At 33.4% G+C, this 21,577-nt stretch overlaps 1 protein-coding gene across 2 annotated transcripts in view; it reads left to right on the top strand.

Moving 5' to 3' along the window:
* LOC141450944 (adipokinetic hormone/corazonin-related peptide receptor variant I-like) overlaps nt 1–21,577 on the top strand; it is a 438,838-nt gene that overhangs the window by 290,921 nt on the left and 126,340 nt on the right. For both annotated transcript variants that reach the window (XM_074121892.1, XM_074121893.1), the window contains exon 2: nt 2,468–2,672. In XM_074121892.1, the coding sequence (XP_073977993.1) occupies nt 2,468–2,672 (205 nt within the window). The remainder of the gene's footprint in view (nt 1–2,467; nt 2,673–21,577) is intronic.

Below are 21,577 nucleotides of genomic sequence, written 5' to 3'. Positions count from 1 at the left end.
AAAGATAAAATTCCCAAATTTTCTTTAAAATATAGGGCAAATCCTCCTTTATAACTGTAATTTTTTTGCAACAACCTAGATTTGATAGATATTGAGAAAAAAGATGCTCAAAATGAGCAAAAACGGCATTTTCAAAAAATGTTCTTGTTCTTGTTCTTCTTGTTCTTGTTGTTGTTGTTGTTGTTGTTGTTGTTGTTGTTGTTGTTGTTACCTTTTTTGTAAACAACGTAGCGCCTAAACGCGTGAACCGATTTTCATGAATGAGATGTCATTCGATTTGGAATTTTATGTAGATGTGCCTTTTGGGGGTCGCGACGCTGTACATGGAATGGGAGAGGAGTTAGCCCCTTTTATGTGAGGCCCCCTCCAAAATTATTATCATTAATTACTCTGTAAATCTTAGCCCGATTTTGATAAAATTTGGTAGGATGACAGGGTTAGGGCTCCCCTACGTAACATTAAAGCAACGATCTGCTCTTACACTTGTTAAGGGGAAGTATAGCAATCGTTTCAAATTATCGAAAAGTAAACCGATTGTCATGAATAAAGTGTCATTCGAATCGAAATTTTGTACAGATTTGCACTTTAAAAGTCTCGACGCTGTGCCTCATAAGGAGGGGAGTTTGCCCCACCCAAGTAAGGCCCTTTCTAAAACTATTATTACCAATATTTCTATAACGGTTAGTCCGATTTTGATAAAATTTAGTAAGAAGAAGTGGTTAAAGCTCCTCTACGTGGCTGTGAAGTGCCATCATGCTCTTACACCTACTAAGAGGAAGTATTGCAATCGTTAAAATTTTCAATGAGTGAACCGATTTTCATCAATGAATTGTAGTTCGATTCAAAATCTTTGCCTCTTTGCCTTTTAGGGAGAAGTACTGTAATCGCAGTTTATTTTTCTTACTCCTCTTAAAGGGAAGTACTGAAATCGCTGTTTAATTTTGCTATTTACGTACAAATTACCTTCCTATTTTATTCAAAACGCTTTCTCAAAAAAATTGTTATTGAGGATGGTTTGGGGACCGCAACTATAATCATTCTTTAAAAAGATCTGTCCAGTGGTAGTAACTCCGACTTAACACCTTTTCAGGTTATAATGATAAAATTAAATTTATTATTCCCAATTTTAATAAAATCTGAAAAGCAGATATGTAACTTTGCAAAACATACAAAAAAGAAAATTTATCCAAAAGGTACAAAAATCTCCTTAACAAAAACTTACAGTTTAAAAAGTTAAGTATAAGGGTTGATTAAACGCCAAAAGGTACACAAATCAGCTAGTACCCAACATTTCATTGATATTATTTTCAGTAATTTTATTACATTAATTTTCATTAATATTTTTTTGAATTTATTAGATGTTTCACAGACCCTTATGCTGGCCAGTTCATTCATTTTCTTTTTCTTTTCTTTTATGATTTAAGTCGCGTCAACATCAAGGTTATTGGCGCCCGGAGCTTTTTTCAGTGCACTGCCGGCCTCCGGACAGTGTTCTCTCGTTACAGACAACTCTGTCCATCACCCGGACAGTGAGCTGTAAGAAGCTCTTAGAAAGAGAAAATCAAGGTTCAGCAGCTGGATTCGAACCCGGAACCTCCACGTGGGAATCCAATATGCTAACCACATAGCTAATCCCTTCCCTTTGTTCATTCATAATATTTTATTTTTTTGTTATAATTATGATAAAATGTATATTATATTTTCGTAATTAAATAGGTACTTTATTTTAGCTTTATTCCAAATTATTCTTCTGATTTATCTTTATTATGCTCTTTATTCTGAATAGTCACATATATCGTATGTATGTACATGCACGTTAAAGTAAAAAAAGACAAAGGCAGAGTCGGCTACTATTTAAATTTGAATCACGGATTTAAAACAATATTTCAGTCTAGAATTCGTCTTTCCGAAGTATTTGTGAGCACAAATAACGCGTAGGTAATATCAAGTAAATTATTCAACAATAATTATTTATTTCTCAATTGTAATTTAATGTAGTCCCTCTAATTTTACTTATAGTAAAATACTGGAATAATTATGTTAGCTGTCATAAAAATATGCATATCTTATTTATCTTATTACAGTCAATCTAAGTTAAATGGTGTTCTACTTGAACAAATATTTTGTAGATTAAAATGGCCAGCATAAGGGTCTGTGAAACATCTAATAAATTCAAAAAAATATTAATGAAAATTAATGTAATAAAATTACTTAAAATAATATCAATGAAATGTTGGGTACTAGCTGATTTGTGTACCTTTTGGCGTTTAATCAACCCTTATACTTAACTTTTTAAACTGTAAGTTTTTGTTAAGGAGATTTTTATATATGTGATTCTATTATGGTATTTGTTTTCATTTATTTTTACAGCATAATAAACAAAATTAGCCAGACTTACTTAAATAGATTTTTGTAATACGTCTATTTAATATCAAATAAATTTATTGTTTTTCTCTTTTTGTTTCAGAGTGTTGTATTCCATGTATCGCAGCATCCACAGCATCCAGACTTCTGGCAATGTGTCACTTTTGGATTTTTCGGTTCAAGAACGCAAGAAATTGCTTATAATCTGTTTTGTGTAATGGCAATGTATTTTGTACCACTGTTGGTGATAGTTATCGCCTACACATGCATACTTCTGGAAATCTCTAAGAAGACTAAAGAAACGCGAGGTATGTTTCATTCATTTTATTTTATTTTATTTTTTTAGCGTTAGATTTTAGAAAAATCATTCCTTGCTCAAGGGGATAATGTTCAAGCTAGTTTTTGACTTAGACTTTCTGAACCTTTAAGGAAATCCTTTAAAGAAAATCCTTTTAAGAGAATAATTTTGAAAGAATATTCTCCAGGAAGAACTGCTGAAAGAGAGAAGTAATTCTTTTACTCCTGATTTTATACTTTATAGAAAATAAAAATGTTACTTTTAGATATTTAATTGAACTTCAACTTCGTGAAAGTCTTGTTATTTTCTTAAAGTTCATTTCTTTTTAAGATAATTAGTTTTTTGTTTTGTGCAAACATTTGATTTGGTCTTGTTTGGAAAGTGAAGAGCGGTCAAAGTTGTTGCTTGTTTTGCGATTAATACCAGAAATAGAACTTCGATACGTGGGTGGCTACAGTTCCTAAACTATATTAATGCAATCTGCCTTGGCTTTATATTTTCCGTGCTATATTGATCTTTTTATTCATTCAATTATTTATTATAATAATTATTATTTTGGCTTTTTTTTTTTGGCATTGGCTTTCGCCATACAGCCAGCATCGTCTAGGTGCTTATCACTAGAATATCACTCACTCTCCATTCTTACTTATAAATACATTCGCTTCACACATTCATCCCTCTACTATACACAACTATTTACATAAACCTTACAACTAATGGATGGTTCAGTACCTCTATATCCCTGCCAACTTTATAGCTTAACCGAAATTAAAATCACGTAATCCTTCTCTAATCATTTTCTTGCATTCATTCTAATCGGCTATAACTTTTAAATACATTCATATTTCTGTAGCTAGCTCTGCTACAGATTTAAGCACATAGATGTTGGTGGAGAATATTATGTCCTCGTAGCGAAATGGTGCATCTAAATACCTGTATATGTCATCAAACATTCGTTTCCTTTCTACTACGTACATAACGTGGACATATCATTATTATATGTTTGAAATACTCCTCCTCATTGCAATCTAAGCAAAGAGGAGAGGGACCTTTTGTTGATTCTGTTAATTATAATTATTATTTTAATTTTATTTGTTTACTGTATTCATCTGAAATCTCCATTTTGAACGTTCCTTAGTTGTTTGCAAAAATCAACAAATTGATCTCAGTTGTGTATATCTCTTCCGTCTATGTTTACCATAACATAGACGTCATTATAGTATTCGTCATAACCCCAAAAAAAGGGTGAATGGCAAGAAAACCAATCTTGGTTCAACCATAGTCAGCGTAATAGGTTTTTCAGTTTTTTCTAAACTATTTCAAAGGTTTACTTCAAGCTATGGAGACTTATTGCACATATAAAGATCCATAACTTTTATATTAACAAATTTTATTTTAAAAAAAAAGGCAGTTGTCGGGCTGTGGTGAGACAAACATCCCTTAAAAGCAGGCCTCTACAACTTCGGGCTTGCTTTTAACATTTTTTTTTTGCTGCGCGCAGCACTAAATTCAATTATAAACCTATTAACAACCGACTGAAGTGAATTATCTTCTTTTTTTAAAAAAAATTGTTTATTAATTAATAAAAATGAATAATGAAATTCAAGCTTAAATACATTTATTTATGAAGCTTTTGCTTATAACTAACATCCAATTAGAACAGAATTAAAAAATACATAGAAATTTAGTATTTATCCAAACCATATTGGGTAAAATTTGGTTATAGTCATCATTTTAGTCACTTAAAGTCGTTTAATACAGGTGTTTCCATTTGACATAACATCGATATTATTAGAACAACCACATCCAGGAACAGTAAATAAAAATATTTCCCTCGTGTTGCCAATACCAGATGCTTTTTGTTATTGATATAGAATACCAGAGTGACACATCTGTAGGGTTCAAACACTTTTCTTTAAAATAGAGCGTCTAGGAAAAGAAAATTTTCCATTTTCCTTGGGGATTTCACTTCTAGTTTTCCTGTTAATATATTTACTTAGAAATTATTTGTAAACGAAAAGTTACAATGAAGTTATTCACTGTGGCTAATGAATTGTTTTATTATCTGAGTAATATTAATTGGAATTAAATTTGTAAATAAAATTTTAAATGCAAGAAAAATCTGTTTGGTTTTTAGAAGATTTTGTTTTTTCCCTCCGCATAAAACGTTCAAAGAAAAATTTATTTCATAAATTGCGGTGATAGTCGCGTGGTTCATCTCTTCATTTATTTATAGCCATATTTCTTGTATTAAAACTTAATACCACAAACATTTACGGAAAGGAGTAGGTCAGTGCACTGCGTACTTTATAAATCTATTGTTCTCCCAATAAATCTATTTGTTTGTAAAATAACTTGGAAGCAAAATGATTAAGCGAATTTATTATGTTCATTATGTTCGGTAGCAACCATATATATATATATAATTTTTTTTTTTACTTCCACAACAGCAGTATATAACATATTAAAATGCATTTATTAAAAGTCATATTGTAAAACTGAAGTTTATTTGTTTTCAGTACATTTACCTTTAATTTTCCTGCTAAATAAACTTCAATGAGCGTGACTGTTCACTGTATTCAAGCAGGATGTAGTTTATAGATTTGTTTAGTTCATTACTATGTGCTCAACCATTTAAAAATTAGTTTTATTCAACTCAAAACTCCGCTCAAATAATATTTTAAAGCTTAAAGTACTTATGAAGCGATAAAAAATCATATGGAGAATACAAACGAAGTGGGTAAATTTAAATGAAATTAATGGAGCGTCTACTCGGCTAAGTTTATAATAAATGATTGCTTTTTATTACTTTATATTTATTCATTTTTTTTCTACTAAGTAATTATGAGTTTTCGTAGACTTTACAGCGGGCAAGTGAAAAAATTTCCCAAATCTAATTCAATACGAACTTTACATCTCACTGTTTGTGCATTAAATTGAAAATATAGAATACCACTTTTTGAAAGTCAAAGCGTTTAAAATTCAATGGAATCCTTCACTAGAAAATTGTCTATGTATGTCAAACCTTCTTTTTGTCAACAAATGCCATCAAAATTGAAAATCCTGTTTGTACAAGAATATTGTCAGAGCAGGAAATTCAAGAAGAGCAATGAACAATCCTGGCTCAATTTTATCCCTGATAGTAACAACACCTTTTTCTACTATTTCAACAACTTCCATTAAAATAAGCGTACGTATCTTATTTCAGAAAACATTAGTCTATACAGTAAATCTTTGTTACTTACTGAAGGATTGAGTGTTATTTCTAAAATTCTACTTTCAGATGTAGCCGATATTGATAAATTAAATAATTTATTTTATTTTATAACAAGTGCCTTCAAAATGAGGAATTTCGTTTTGAGTTTACAAAAATACTTTTATAATTTTGTTTTGTTTCTAATTTTTTATGTTTTTAAATTTCGGCTGTTTTTATTTCCATTCGATTGGAATGTAGATTTTTAGTTTTAAATTCAAGTTTTTATTTATGTTTTATAAGGTTTTATTTTGTTGTATTTAACCAAACTCCATTTGTATAGGGTAGAACCCTTAAAACAAATAAAATTATTTTATTCTATTCTACTTTCCGCCAAAACAATACCTAACAACACTAATTGGATAACAGTTGTTTTAGTACAATATCATTTTTCACTTTTCAGCTTAAATTATTCATGAGCACATTGTTGCTCGTACATGATTCACTATCTAACCATAAATTTTAAAAATTTCATTGTTGATTTGGTGATCAAACTTCAATGCTGCATTCTTCAATTTCTTACTACCTTTTGTTACCTTTGATTTTATCATTCACCTCTTCAATAACTTTAGTGTTGCTAGTCACTAATTTACATTTAAAAAAAAACTATCTAAAACGTCTATGACTTTTTTGCAGATTGTAATTTGTTTAATAAAGTTATAATTTCTATTTCTAAAAAACAACTTCGTCCGGTGCAACTAACAACAGTACGTAAAAATATTAAAGCATTGTCAGCCAAAAATCTGGCGTCTAAATTAAATTTATCGTGTTTGGCATCCTGGATTACTGTTCAAACTAAAAAAGCATCTTCCCTCAACATACTACCTCATTCTGCGCTCCTATCTTTCAGATAGATTCTTTCAAGTCAGTACTGGCTCCGCAATCTCTTCTTTCTCGTCAGTGGGGGCGGGAGTGCCGCAGGGAAGTATACTTGGCCCTGTTCTCTACACAGTATATATACATCAGACATACCTGTACAACCCTCTACACCTCTCTGTACATATGCAGAAGACACAGCCATACTAGCCACACATCCTTCATCAGCTTCATACAAGTTACAGACACTCTTACATAAAATGGAATCGAGGGCAAAGAAGTGGATGATTAAAATGAACCCACAGAAATGCTAGCATGCCACGTTTAACATACTCTCCGGCGGGGCTCCTGTCCACCTGTCCTCTTCAACAGCAATCCTCTTCCTTGTACGGATCTGGTGCGCTACCATGGGCTCTTTATAGACAAAAGACTCACGTGGAACCCACACACTAGACTTAAAAGACAAGCAATGACGAAACGGGCGAAACTGCTTTACAGACTACTTGGATGACGCTCTAAATTGCCCATTGAACTCAAACGATTACTATACAACACTGTCCTCAAACCTATGTGGACTTACGGACTAGAGCTGTGGGATTCTGCTAAACCAACAAACGTACGGACGGTACAAACATTTCAATCAAAACTATTGCCGACAGATAGCTGACGCTCCTTTCTACGGTGACTAACCTCACTCTTCATGAAGACCTCAACATTCCCTTCATAGACCAACTCGCCAAGACTGAATATCAAAAATTCCATACTGCTCTCTCCACTTGCTCTGATCCTCTTGTACAGTCTCTCGCCTCCTCTGACATCCCTAACAATACTCCTTGACGACTGAATAGCCAGTGGCCCCGCGATTTCCTTGAGGTCTGAAGAACTAAATCTCTCCTCTCTCCTACTCATATTCTCCTCCACACATTCCCCTATCTCATATAGAGAGTGCTACCGCTGGGAAGCTTCTCTACTCCTGCTCTTCCCGCTACAGTTCATCTTATTTACATCCTTACTTATTTACTTATTGTATATATTTATTTATATATTTATACAGATTGTAAATTACAAAATAAATTAAAAAAAAAATTAATTTAGTTCTATTCACATATGTGAACTCCATTTCTTGCCATAATTATATTTTCAATATTTAAGACAGAAAACGAGTCCAACAATTTTCTTTGAAATTGAAGTAAATTTGAAATTCTTTCACGCTATTACAATTTTAAGCCTGAATTTTGATAAGGCAATTTCAAAGGATTTTTCCTAACAATATTAATGTTTGTATTTTATAGAATGTTATAAATACTAATGTGAGCTTGTAAAGGTCTAACCCTTTGTGCGTTCTTGCCCTTATACATGCATTGACTTGAATACTTGAGAGTTTCTAACTCGAGGAAACGTGTCTTGTTTTAACAATTGCAACAAGTAATGAAACATGAGAGTCAAATAGTTCCACTAACAACTTTATTATACATTAAAGAAGCACCTTTATTTACTTACGTTAATCAAAAAGAATGAAAAAACAAAAAACTTAAAAATGGAAATTCATAGGGAGCTGAATTATTTTGATTGAATCTCATCAATGAATCTTTTTAGGCTTAATTATCAAAGATCAAATCCGTTAACTGGTATTACCACTTAATAGAAGGTATTTTCCATTTTTTTAAGACTTTTTTTCAAAAATTTCTCACAATGATTTTCTGTAAACGATTTACTAATGGTGGCTCACATTTTTTATTTGAATAATTGTCCAAGAAAATTCTATTTGGAGCACTTGCAGAACAGATGAGTGGGGCCACGGGATGTCATTACAAATCAGCGCGCCGTTTGACTATACCATGTTTGCTGACATGCCTGCGGCATCTTTAAATCGTAAATCAACCTTTTCAATAAAAGCACTGAAGTTGCTGGGCCGTTTTGCATCGTTCTGAGATAGGCATTGAAAATGAGTATTAATTTTAACAGTGCTTACATTGGAATTATACTATAAATAACAATTACCATTCTAATTTACAGTATTATATCCTCTACCATTAAACTATAGGAAATTTCCTCTATCAGCTAATTAGTACCAATTTATTAATTATTATATACTAAATTAGAATTAGATTAGAACGAATCTGCACAGTTGACAGTATAACCGTTTGAAGTCATGGGAATAAATTTGTTAATTACCACCTCTGATTGAGATTAGCTTCATTAATTAATGGATTAATTTAAAAATAAACCATTATTTAATCTAAAGCCCCTTTTTAATATTGTAAAGTTTTTCTTGTCCTTTTACTAAGAAAACTTCACAACTATAACTAATGCCTGCCACGTGTTACGTTAAATAATATGTGGGTTTGATAAATAATAAAACTCGCTAAATTTGTAAGTAATAACCTGATTTATTCACACATTAACATTAACTAACATGAACATTTACTAGCAACTAACGCTATTCATTACAGTCACCATTTACAACAGTCTACTGTTACTTACTCACTACGTAACGCCACAAAACTGTTCCACGACTGACCCCTGATCCGCACTGCACCGAATTGCACTAGTCTCAGCTGCACTAACACAGCTCTACTCATCAACTGACTAAGTGCCCAACTAGCTACCACTGAAGCACTCCACAACACTGACTCTCTCTAACTATGTCTCAACACTGACTCTCCAAGACTAACTCCAAAACTCACTGACTGACTAGAAACTACAAGACTGTAAAACTCTTAGAACTCGATTAAAAACTCTAATAACTCCTTAAAAACTGACTTCTCCAGCTGTGTCTGCCTCCTTTTAACTGCGTGCCTCCCTCCAACTGGGACTGCCCTCCTCCAACTCTCTGAGCATAAGTTTCCACGCCCTCCTGATGTTCATTGGCTGGAGAAAACATACTGCCACCACCTCAGCTGGGGCCGCCCTCCTCCTACTCTCTGTCTCGCTCCTACCTGTCAATCACTGGCTGGGAAAACACATATGCCACCACCCCAACTGAGGCCTTTCTCTTAGCTGGCTTTTACACAGGTCACTAACTCCTTGAACAATCTAGCCCTTTCCTTTCTAGTTTAGGTAGAGACCGGCCCTTTTGTCTACACAGTGGTGGCCTGATACCGACTTTGGTCGCTTAACCCCTAGAACAATCTAGGCCTTTCTTCTATGCCCAGGTCAACTTCGTTACAATATGTTTAATTCGTTTTGAACAGCCCAGAGTTCTTCTTCAGTATCTATCCAAACAACATGCTAATTAAATGGAATAATTAGTTGCAGATTAATGTTATATACATTAATTACTATAAAGCGTTGAAAATTTAAAGACAATCAGTTATGTAAGAACATTCATCCTTCTTAGATTTGGTATAAAAATTTCAAATAAACAAAAACTAAAATTTTTTTTCAGGAAATAAATTAACTATGGTTAAGCTAAATTTTATATGTAGAAAAAATTGAATTTACACCATATGTAAACAAACATAAGTAAGTTTTATTTGCGTACATAATTTATTATTTATTGGTGTATATGACCAAATATTCTTAGTTTTAAACATGTTATAAGCCATAGAAAATATGACTACACTATATAAAAAATTGTTTATTTACTTGAGTGTGTAAAAGATAAAATTATATTTATAGACTTTTAGATATGAAAATTTTTAAAATGATAAAAAAAGGATGAGAAATTTGTATACTTTGTAATACATAGGTGCATACATCAGTGATTAACTACTTAAGTTGTTAAACAACTTAAAAAATACATTCAAAAAAATTCTAATCTGGTTCACAATTTGTCAGAATTAAATTAAAATAAAAAGAATGAAAGAAATATGTTCATTACATAAAGCTTTACAATTCGGGTGAGATAGTCGCCATTGATCCAGAAGATTCTGAAAATTTATGACAGAATTTCTAAATGTTATTATATTATATTATTACTCATATTATTTCCGTTTTTATTTAATCGTTAATTTGTCTGTACATGCTCCAAGTCCGAACATAAAGCCATCACACTATCACATTTATCAACTTTGTTAAATAGGTAATAATATATTATACGCCTAAAAAGTAACAAAATTAAATGAATATAAATAAACTATGACAAATTTCGCCTTTTAAAAGAGAGAATTTTCTCACTACTAACACAAATTCGGACCTGTACTGAATAGTACGTACAATTAGATTGTACCTAATTTGAAATTATAAGAGCTAAAACAATACAAAAAGTGGAAAATGTGGGTATTTAGAAACATAAAAGTTTAAATTAAAGTCCCAAAACCAGACTAGTGCTAGATTGTGCAAAGAAAATTGCCCCAAATCAATAGTAGAAGTGCTAAAACACTACAAAAACTGAAAAATGTGGGTTATTAAAGTCCCAAAACCATGACCCAAAAATATTTCAACTCTCAACATCATCTCAACTAATAAATCTGTTCACAAGAAAACTATAGCATACTACTCAGTAAAACAGAGTGTGCAAGGGCACTAAAGGTCATACAAATAATCTGTTCTTTACAGTGGGAATTATAAGGGCCCAAATTCACAGCAAAACCATAACCCAAAAAAATTTCAACTCTCAATATCTTCTCAACTAATAAATCTGTTCACAAGAAAACTATAGCATACTACTCAGTAAAACAGAGTGTGTAAGAGCACAAAAGTTCATACGAATAATCTGTTGTTTACATTCATTAGTTGAGAAAATATTGAGAGTTGAAAATTTTTTGGGTCATAGTTTTGCTGTGAATTTGGGCCCTTATAATTCCCACTGTAAAGAACAGATTATTCGTATGACCTTTTGTGCTCTTGCACACTCTGTTTTACTGAGTAGTATGCTATAGATTTCTTGAGTACAGATTCATTAGTTGAGAAGATATTGAGAGTTGAATTTTTTTTGGGTCATGGTTTTGCTATGAAATGGGCCTATTATAACTCCCAAAGTAAACAACAGATTATTCGTATGAAATTATGTGCTCATAGACACTCTGTTTTACTGAGTAGTATGCTATAGTTTTCTTGTGAACAGATTTATTAGTTGAGAAGATATTGAGAGTTGAAATTTTTTTGGGTCATGGTTTTGCTGTGAATGGGGCACTTTGTAACTCCCGCAGTAAACAACAGATTATTCGTATGAACTTTTGTGCTTTTACACACTCTGTTTTACGGAGTAGTATGCTATAGTTTTCTTGTGTACAGAGCCAACAGTTGAGAAGATATTGAGAGTTGAAAATTTTTTGGGTCATGGTTTTGCTGTGAATTTGGGCCCTTATAATTCCCACTGTAAAGAACAGATTATTCGTATGACATTTTGTGCTCTTGCAAACTCTGTTTTACTGAGTAGTATGCTATAGTTTTCTTGAGCACAGATTCATCAGTTGAGAAGATATTGAGAGTTGAATTTTATTTGGGTCATGGTTTTGCTATGAAATGGGCCTATTATAACTCCCAAATAAAACAACAGATTATTCGTATGAAATTATGTCCTATTAGACACTCTGTTTTACTGAGTAGTATGCTATAGTTTTCTTGAGTACAGATTCATTAGTTGAGAAGATATTGAGAGTTGAAAATTTTTTGGGTCATGGTTTTGCTGTAAATTTGGGCCCTTATAATTCCCACTGTAAAGAACAGATTATTCGTATGACCTTTTGTGCTCTTGCACACTCGTTTTTACTAAGTACTATGCTATAGTTTTCTTGAGTACAGATTCATTAGTTGAGAAGATATTGAGAGTTGAAAATTTTTTGGGTCATGGTTTTGCTATGAGATGGGGATCATTATAACTCCCACAGTAAACAACAGATTATTCGTATGAACTTTTGTGCTCTTACACACTCTGTTTTACTGAGTAGTATGCTATAGTTTTCTTGAGTACAGATTCATTAGTTGAAAAGATATTGAGAGTTGAAATTTTTTTGGGTCATGGTTTTGCTGTGAATGGGGCCCTTTGTAACTCCCGCAGTAAACAACAGATTATTCGTATGACTTTTTGTGCTTTTACACACTCTGTTTTACTGAGTAGTATGCTATAGTTTTCTTGTGTACAGAGCCATCAGTTGAGAAGATATTGAGAGTTGAAACTTTTTTGGGTCATGGTTTTGCTGTGAATTTGGGCCCTTATAATTCCCACTGTAAAGAACAGATTATTCGTATGACCTTTTGTGCTCTTGCACACTCTGTTTTACTGAGTAGTATGCTATAGTTTTCTAGAGTACAGATTCATTAGTTGAGAAGATATTGAGAGTTGAAAATTTTTGGGTCATTGTTTTGCTATGAGATGGGGCCCTTTATAACTCCCACAGTAAACAACAGATTATTCGTATGAACATTTGTGCTCTTACACACTTTGTTTTACTGAGTAGTATGCTATAGTTTTCTTGAGTACAGATTCGTTAGTTGTGAAGATATTGAGAGTTGAAAATTTTTTGGGTCATGGTTTTGCTATGAGATGGGGACCATTATAACTCCCACAGTAAACAACAGATTATTCGTATGAACTTTTGTGCTCTTACACACTCTGTTTTACTGAGTAGTATGCTATAGTTTTCTTGAGTACAGATTCATTAGTTGAAAAGATATTGAGAGTTGAAATTTTTTTGGGTCATGGTTTTGCTGTGAATGGGGCCCTTTGTAACTCCCGCAATAAACAACAGATTATTCGTATGACTTTTTGTGCTCTTACACACTCTGTTTTACTGAGTAGTATGCTATAGTTTTCTTGTGTACAGAGCCATCAGTTGAGAAGATATTGAGAGTTGAAATTTTTTTGGGTCATGGTTTTGCTGTGAATTTGGGCCCTTATAATTCCCACTGTAAAGAACAGATTATTCGTATGACCTTTTGTGCTCTTGCACACTCTGTTTTACTGAGTAGTATGCTATAGTTTTCTAGAGTACAGATTCATTAGTTGAGAAGATATTGAGAGTTGAAATTTTTTTGGGTCATGGTTTTGCTGTGAATGGGGCCCTTTGTAACTCCCGCAGTAAACAACAGATTATTCGTATGACTTTTTGTGCTTTTACACACTCTGTTTTACTGAGTAGTATGCTATAGTTTTCTTGTGTACAGAGCCATCAGTTGAGAAGATATTGAGAGTTGAAATTTTTTTGGGTCATGGTTTTGCTGTAAATTTGGGCCCTTATAATTCCCACTGTAAAGAACAGATTATTCGTATGACCTTTTGTGCTCTTGCACACTCTGTTTTACTGAGTAGTATGCTATAGTTTTCTAGAGTACAGATTCATTAGTTGAGAAGATATTGAGAGTTGAAAATTTTTTGGGTCATTGTTTTGCTATGAGATGGGGCCCTTTATAACTCCCACAGTAAACAACAGATTATTCGTATGAACATTTGTGCTCTTACACACTTTGTTTTACTGAGTAGTATGCTATAGTTTTCTTGAGTACAGATTCATTAGTTGAGAAGATATTGAGAGTTGAAAATTTTTTGGGTCATGGTTTTGCTATGAGATGGGGACCATTATAACTCCCACAGTAAACAACAGATTATTCGTATGAACTTTTGTGCTCTTACACACTCTGTTTTACTGAGTAGTATGCTATAGTTTTCTTGAGTACAGATTCATTAGTTGAAAAGATATTGAGAGTTGAAATTTTTTTGGGTCATGGTTTTGCTGTGAATGGGGCCCTTTGTAACTCCCGCAGTAAACAACAGATTATTCGTATGACTTTTTGTGCTCTTACACACTCTGTTTTACTGAGTAGTATGCTATAGTTTTCTTGTGTACAGAGCCATCAGTTGAGAAGATATTGAGAGTTGAAATTTTTTTGGGTCATGGTTTTGCTGTGAATTTGGGCCCTTATAATTCCCACTGTAAAGAACAGATTATTCGTATGACCTTTTGTGCTCTTGCACACTCTGTTTTACTGAGTAGTATGCTATAGTTTTCTAGAGTACAGATTCATTAGTTGAGAAGATATTGAGAGTTGAATATTTTTTGGGTCATTGTTTTGCTATGAGATGGGGCCCTTTATAACTCCCACAGTAAACAACAGATTATTCGTATGAACATTTGTGCTCTTACACACTTTGTTTTACTGAGTAGTATGCTATAGTTTTCTTGAGTACAGATTCATTAGTTCAGAAGATATTGGGAGTTGAAAATTTTTTGGGTCATGGTTTTGCTATGAGATGGGGCCCTTTATAACTCCCACAGTAAACAACAGATTATTCGTATGAACTTTTGTGCTCATACACATTCTGTTTTACTGAGTAGTATGCTATAGTTTTCTTGAGTACAGATTCATTAGTTGAGAAGATATTGAGAGTTGAAAATTTTTTGGGTCATGGTTTTGCTATGAGTTGGGGATCTTTATAACTCCCGCAGTAAACAACAGATTATTCGTATGACCTTTTGTGCTCTTGCACACTCTGGTTTACTGAGTAGTATGCTATAGTTTTCTTGAGCACAGATTCATCAGTTGAGAAGATATTGAGAGTTGAATTTTATTTGGGTCATGGTTTTGCTATGATATGGGCCTATTATAACTCCCAAAGTAAACAACAGATTATTCGTATGAAATTATGTGCTATTAGACACTCTGTTTTACTGAGTAGTATGCTATAGTTTTCTTGTGTACAGAGCCATCAGTTGAAAAGATATTGAGAGTTGAAAATTTTTTGGGTCATGGTTTTGCTGTGAATTTCGGCCCTTATAATTCCCACTGTAAAGAACAGATTATTCGTATGACCTTTTGTGCACTTGCAAACTCTGTTTTACTGAGTAGTATGCTATAGTTTTCTTGAGTAAAGATTCATTAGTTGAGAAGATATTGTGAGTTGAAAATTTTTTGGGTCAAGGTTTTGCTATTAGATGGGGCCCTTTATAACTCCAACAGTAAACAACAGATTATTCTTATGAACTTTTGTGCTCTTACACACTCCGTTTTACTGAGTAGTATGCTATAGTTTTCTTGAGTACAGATTCATTAGTTGAGAAGATATTGAGAGTTGAAAATTTTTTGGTTCATGGTTTTGCTATGAGATGGGGACCATTATAACTCCCACAGTAAACAACAGATTATTCGTATGAACTTTCGTGCTCTTACACACTCTGTTTTACTGAGTAGTATGCTATAGTTTTCTTGAGTACAGATTCATTAGTTGAAAAGATATTGAGAGTTGAAATTTTTTTGGGTCATGGTTTTGCTGTATAATTCTCAATGTAAAGAACAGATTATTCGTATGACCTTTTGTGCTCTTGTACACTCGGTTTTACTGAGTAGTATGCTATAGTTTTCTGGTGTACAGAGCCATCAGTTGAGAAGATATTGAGAGTTGAAATTTTTTTGGGTCATGGTTTTGCTGAAAATTTGGGCCCTTATAATTCCCACTGTAAAGAACAGATTATTCGTATGAACTTTTGTGCTCCTATACACTCTGTTTTACTGAGTAGTATGCTATAGTTTTCTTGTGTACAGAGCCATCAGTTGAGAAGATATTGAGAGTTGAAATTTTTTTGCGTCATGGTTTGGCTGTGAATTTGGGCCTTTTTAATTCCCACTGTAAAGAACAGATTACTCGTATGACCTTTTGTGCACTTGTACACTCGGTTTTACTGAGTAGTATGCTATAGTTTTCTTGAGTACAGATTCATTAGTTGAGAAGATATTGAGAGTTGAAATTTTTTTGGGTCATGGTTTTGCTGTAAATTGGGGCCCTTATAATTCCCACTGTAAAGAACAGATTATTCGTATGAACTTTTGTGCCCCTATACACTCTTTTTTACTGAGTAGTATGCTATAGTTTTCTTGAGTACAGATTCATTACTTGATAAGATATTGAGAGTTGAATTTTTTTTGGGTCATGGTTTTGCTATGAAATGGGCCATTTATAACACCACAGTAAACAACAGATTATTCGTATGAACTTTTGAGCTCTTACACACTCTGTTTTACTGAGTAGTATGCTATAGTTTTCTTGAGTACAGAACCATTAGTTAATAAGATATTGAGAGTTGAAATTTTTTAGGGTCATGGTTTTGCTGTGAATTTGGGCCCTTATAATTCCCACTGCAAAGAACAGATTATTCGTATGACCTTTTGTGCTTTTACCCACTCTGTTTTACTGAGTAGTATGCTATAGTTTTCTTGTGTACAGAGCCATCAGTTGAGAAGATATTGAGAGTAGAAATTTTTTTGGGTCATGGTTTTGCTATTAGATGGGGCCCTTTATAACTCCAATAGTAAACAATAGATTATTCTAATGAACTTTTGTACTCTTACACACTCTGTTTTACTGAGTAGTATGCTATAGTTCTCTTGAGAACAGATTCATTACTTCAGAAGATATTGAGAGATGATTTTTTTTTGGGTCATGGTTTTGCTATGAGATGGGGCCCTTTATAACTCCCGCAGTAAACAACAGATTATTCGTATGACCTATTGTGCTCTTGTACACTCGGTTTTACTGAGTAGTATGCTATAGTTTTCTTGTGTACAGAGCCATCAGTTGAGAAGATATTGAGAGTTGAAATTTTTTTGGGTCATGGTTTTGCTGTAAATTTGGGCCCTTATAATTCCCACTGTAAAGAACAGATTATTCGTATGAACTTTTGTGCTCCTATACACTCTGTTTTACTGAGTAGTATGCTATAGTTTTCTTGAGTACAGATTCATTAGTTGAGAAGATATTGAGAGTTGAAAATTTTTTGGGTCATGGTTTTGCTATGAGATGGGGCCCTTTATAACTCCCACAGTAAACAACAGATTATTCGTATGACCTTTTGTGCTCTTACACACTCTTTTATACTGAGTAGTATGCTATAGTTTTCTTGAGTACAGAACCATTAGTTAATAAGATATTGAGAGTTGAAATTTTTTAGGGTCATGGTTTTGCTGTGAATTTGGGCCCTTATAATTCCCACTGCAAAGAACAGATTATTCGTATGACATTTTGTGCTTTTACCCACTCTATTTTACTGAGTAGTATGCTATAGTTTTCTTGTGTACAGAGCCATCAGTTGAGAAGATATTGAGAGTAGAAATTTTTTTGGGTCATGGTTTTGCTATTAGATGGGGCCCTTTATAACTCCAATAGTAAACAATAGATTATTCTAATGAACTTTTGTACTCTTACACACTCTGTTTTACTGAGTAGTATGCTATAGTTTTCTTGAGAACAGATTCATTACTTCAGAAGATATTGAGAGATGATTTTTTTTTGGGTCATGGTTTTGCTATGAGATGGGGCCCTTTATAACTCCCGCAGTAAACAACAGATTATTCGTATGACCTATTGTGCTCTTGTACACTCGGTTTTACTGAGTAGTATGCTATAGTTTTCTTGTGTACAGAGCCATCATTTGAGAAGATATTGAGAGTGGAAATTTTTTTGTGTCATGGTTTTGCTGTAAATTGGGGCCCTTATAATTCCCACTGTAAAGAACAGATTATTCGTATGAACTTTTGTGCTCCTATACACTCTGTTTTACTGAGTAGTATGCTATAGTTTTCTTGAGTACAGATTCATTACTTGAGAAGATATTGAGAGTTGAATTTTTTTTGGGTCATGGTTTTGCTATGAAATGGGCCATTTATAACTCCCACAGTAAACAACAGATTATTCGTATGAACTTTTGTGCTCTTACACACTCTGTTTTACTGAGTAGTATGCTATAGTTTTCTTGAGTACAGAACCATTAGTTAAAAAGATATTGAGTGTTGAAATTTTTTTGGGTCATGGTTTTGCTGTGAATGGGGCCCTTTGTAATTCCCGCAGTAAACAACAGATTATTCGTATGACCTTTTGTGCTTTTACACACTCTGTTTTACTGAGTAGTATGCTATAGTTTTCTTGTGTACAGAGCCATCATTTGAGAAGATATTGAGAGTTGAAATTTTTTTGGGTCATGGTTTTGCTGTGAATGGGGCCCTTTGTAATTCCCGCAGTAAACAACAGATTATTCGTATGACCTTTTGTGCTTTTACACACTCTGTTTTACTGAGTAGTATGCTATAGTTTTCTTGTGTACAGAGCCATCATTTGAGAAGATATTGAAAGTTGAAATTTTTTTGGGTCATGGTTTTGCTGTGAATTTGGGCCCGGATAATTCCCTCTGCAAAGAACAGATTATTCGTATGACCTTTTGTGCTTTTACACACTCTGTTTTACTGAGTAGTATGCTATAGTTTTCTTGTGTACAGAGCCATCAGTTGAGAAGATATTGAGAGTTGAAATTTTTTTGGGTCATGGTTTTGCTGTAAATTTGGGCCCTTATATTTCCCACTGTAAAGAACAGATTATTCGTATGAACTTTTGTGCTCCTATACACTCTGTTTTACTGAGTAGTATGCTATAGTTTTCTTGAGTACAGATTCATTAGTTGAGAAGATATTGAGAGTTAAAAATTTTTTGGGTCATGGTTTTGCTATTAGATGGGGCCCTTTATCACTCCAATAGTAAACAATAGATTATTCTAATGAACTTTTGTGCTCTTACACACTCTGTTTTACTGAGTAGTATGCTATAGTTTTCTTGAGTACAGATTCATTAGTTGAGAAGATATTGAGAGTTGAAAATTTTTTGGGTCATGGTATTGCTATGAGATGGGGACCATTATAACTCCCACAGTAAACAACAGATTATTCGTATGACCTTTTGTGCTTTTACACACTCTGTTTTACTGAGTAGTATGCTATAGTTTTCTTGTGTACAGAGCCATCAGTTGAGAAGATATTGAGAGTTGAAATTTTTTTGGGTCATTGTTTTGCTGTAAATTTGGGCCCTTATAATTCCCACTGTAAAGAACAGATTATTCGTATGAACTTTTGTGCTCCTATACACTCTGTTTTACTGAGTAGTATGCTATAGTTTTCTTGAGTACAGATTCATTACTTGAGAAGATATTGAGAGTTGAATTTTTTTTGGGTCATGGTTTTGCTATGAGATGGGGCCCTTTATAACTCCCGCAGTAAACAACAGATTAGTCGTATGACATTTTGTGCTCTTACACACCCTTGTTTACTGAGTAGTATGCTATAGTTTTCTTGTGTACAGAGCCATCAGTTGAGAAGATATTGAGAGTTGAAATTTATTTGGGTCATGGTTGTGCTGTGAATTTGGGCCTTTATAATTCCCACTGTAAAGAACAGATTACTCGTATGACCTTTTGTGCTCTTGTACACTCGGTTTTACTGAGTAGTATGCTATAGTTTTCTTGAGTACAGATTCATTAGTTGAGAAGATATTGAGAGTTGAAAATTTTTTGGTTCATGGTTTTGCTATGAGATGGGGACCATTATAACTCCCACAGTAAACAACAGATTATTCGTATGACCTTTTGTGCTTTTACACACTCTGTTTTACTGAGTAGTATGCTATAGTTTTCTTGTGTACAGAGCCATCAGTTGAGAAGATATTGAGAGTTGAAATTTTTTTGGGTCATGGTTTTGCTATGAGATGGGGACCATTATAACTCCCACTGTAAACAACAGATTATTCGTATGACCTTTTGTGCTTTTACACACTCTGTTTTACTGAGTAGTATGCTATGGTTTTCTTGTGTACAGAGCCATGAGTTGAGAAGATATTGAGAGTTGAAATTTTTTTGGGTCATGGTTTTGCTGTATAATTCTCAATGTAATGAACAGATTATTCGTATGACTTTTGTGCTCTTGTACACTCGGTTTTACTGAGTAGTATGCTATAGTTTCCTTGTGTACAGAGCCATCAGTTGAAATGATATTGAGAGTTGAAATTTTTTTGGGTCATGGTTTTGCTGTAAATTTGGGCCCTTATAATTCCCACTGTAAAGAACAGATTATTCGTATGAACTTTTGTGCTCCTATACACTCTGTTATACTGAGTAGTATGCTATAGTTTTCTTGAGTACAGATTCATTACTTGAGAAGATATTGAGAGTTGAATTTTTTTTGGGTCATGGTTTTGCTATGAGATGGGGCCCTTTATAAATCCCGCAGTAAACAACAGATTATTCGTATGACCTTTTTTGCTCTTACTCACCCTTTTTTACTGAGTAGTATGCTATAGTTTTCTTGTGTACAGAGCCATCATTTGAGAAGATATTGAGAGTGGAAATTTTTTTGTGTCATGGTTTTGCTGTAAATTGGGGCCCTTATAATTCCCACTGTAAAGAACAGATTATTCGTATGAACTTTTGTGCTCCTATACACTCTGTTTTACTGAGTAGTATGCTATAGTTTTCTTGAGTACAGATTCATTACTTGAGAAGATATTGAGAGTTGAATTTTTTTTGGGTCATGGTTTTGCTATGAAATGGGCCATTTATAACTCCCACAGTAAACAACAGATTATTCGTATGAACTTTTGTGCTCTTACACACTCTGTTTTACTGAGTAGTATGCTATAGTTTTCTTGAGTACAGAACCATTAGTTAAAAAGATATTGAGTGTTGAAATTTTTTTGGGTCATGGTTTTGCTGTGAATGGGGCCCTTTGTAATTCCCGCAGTAAACAACAGATTATTCGTATGACCTTTTGTGCTTTTACACACTCTGTTTTACTGAGTAGTATGCTATAGTTTTCTTGTGTACAGAGCCATCATTTGAGAAGATATTGAGAGTTGAAATTTTTTTGGGTCATGGTTTTGCTGTGAATGGGGCCCTTTGTAATTCCCGCAGTAAACAACAGATTATTCGTATGACCTTTTGTGCTTTTACACACTCTGTTTTACTGAGTAGTATGCTATAGTTTTCTTGTGTACAGAGCCATCATTTGAGAAGATATTGAAAGTTGAAATTTTTTTGGGTCATGGTTTTGCTGTGAATTTGGGCCCGGATAATTCCCTCTGCAAAGAACAGATTATTCGTATGACCTTTTGTGCTTTTACACACTCTGTTTTACTGAGTAGTATGCTATAGTTT

This window comes from Rhodnius prolixus, unplaced genomic scaffold (genome assembly GCF_049639745.1).
Source record: "Rhodnius prolixus isolate KJV_2025 unplaced genomic scaffold, Rpr scaffold_8, whole genome shotgun sequence".
In the NCBI taxonomy this organism is placed as follows: Eukaryota; Metazoa; Arthropoda; class Insecta; order Hemiptera; family Reduviidae; genus Rhodnius; species Rhodnius prolixus.
Note: the sequence above shows the minus strand (reverse complement) of the source record. Positions and strands in the feature narration are given on the sequence as shown.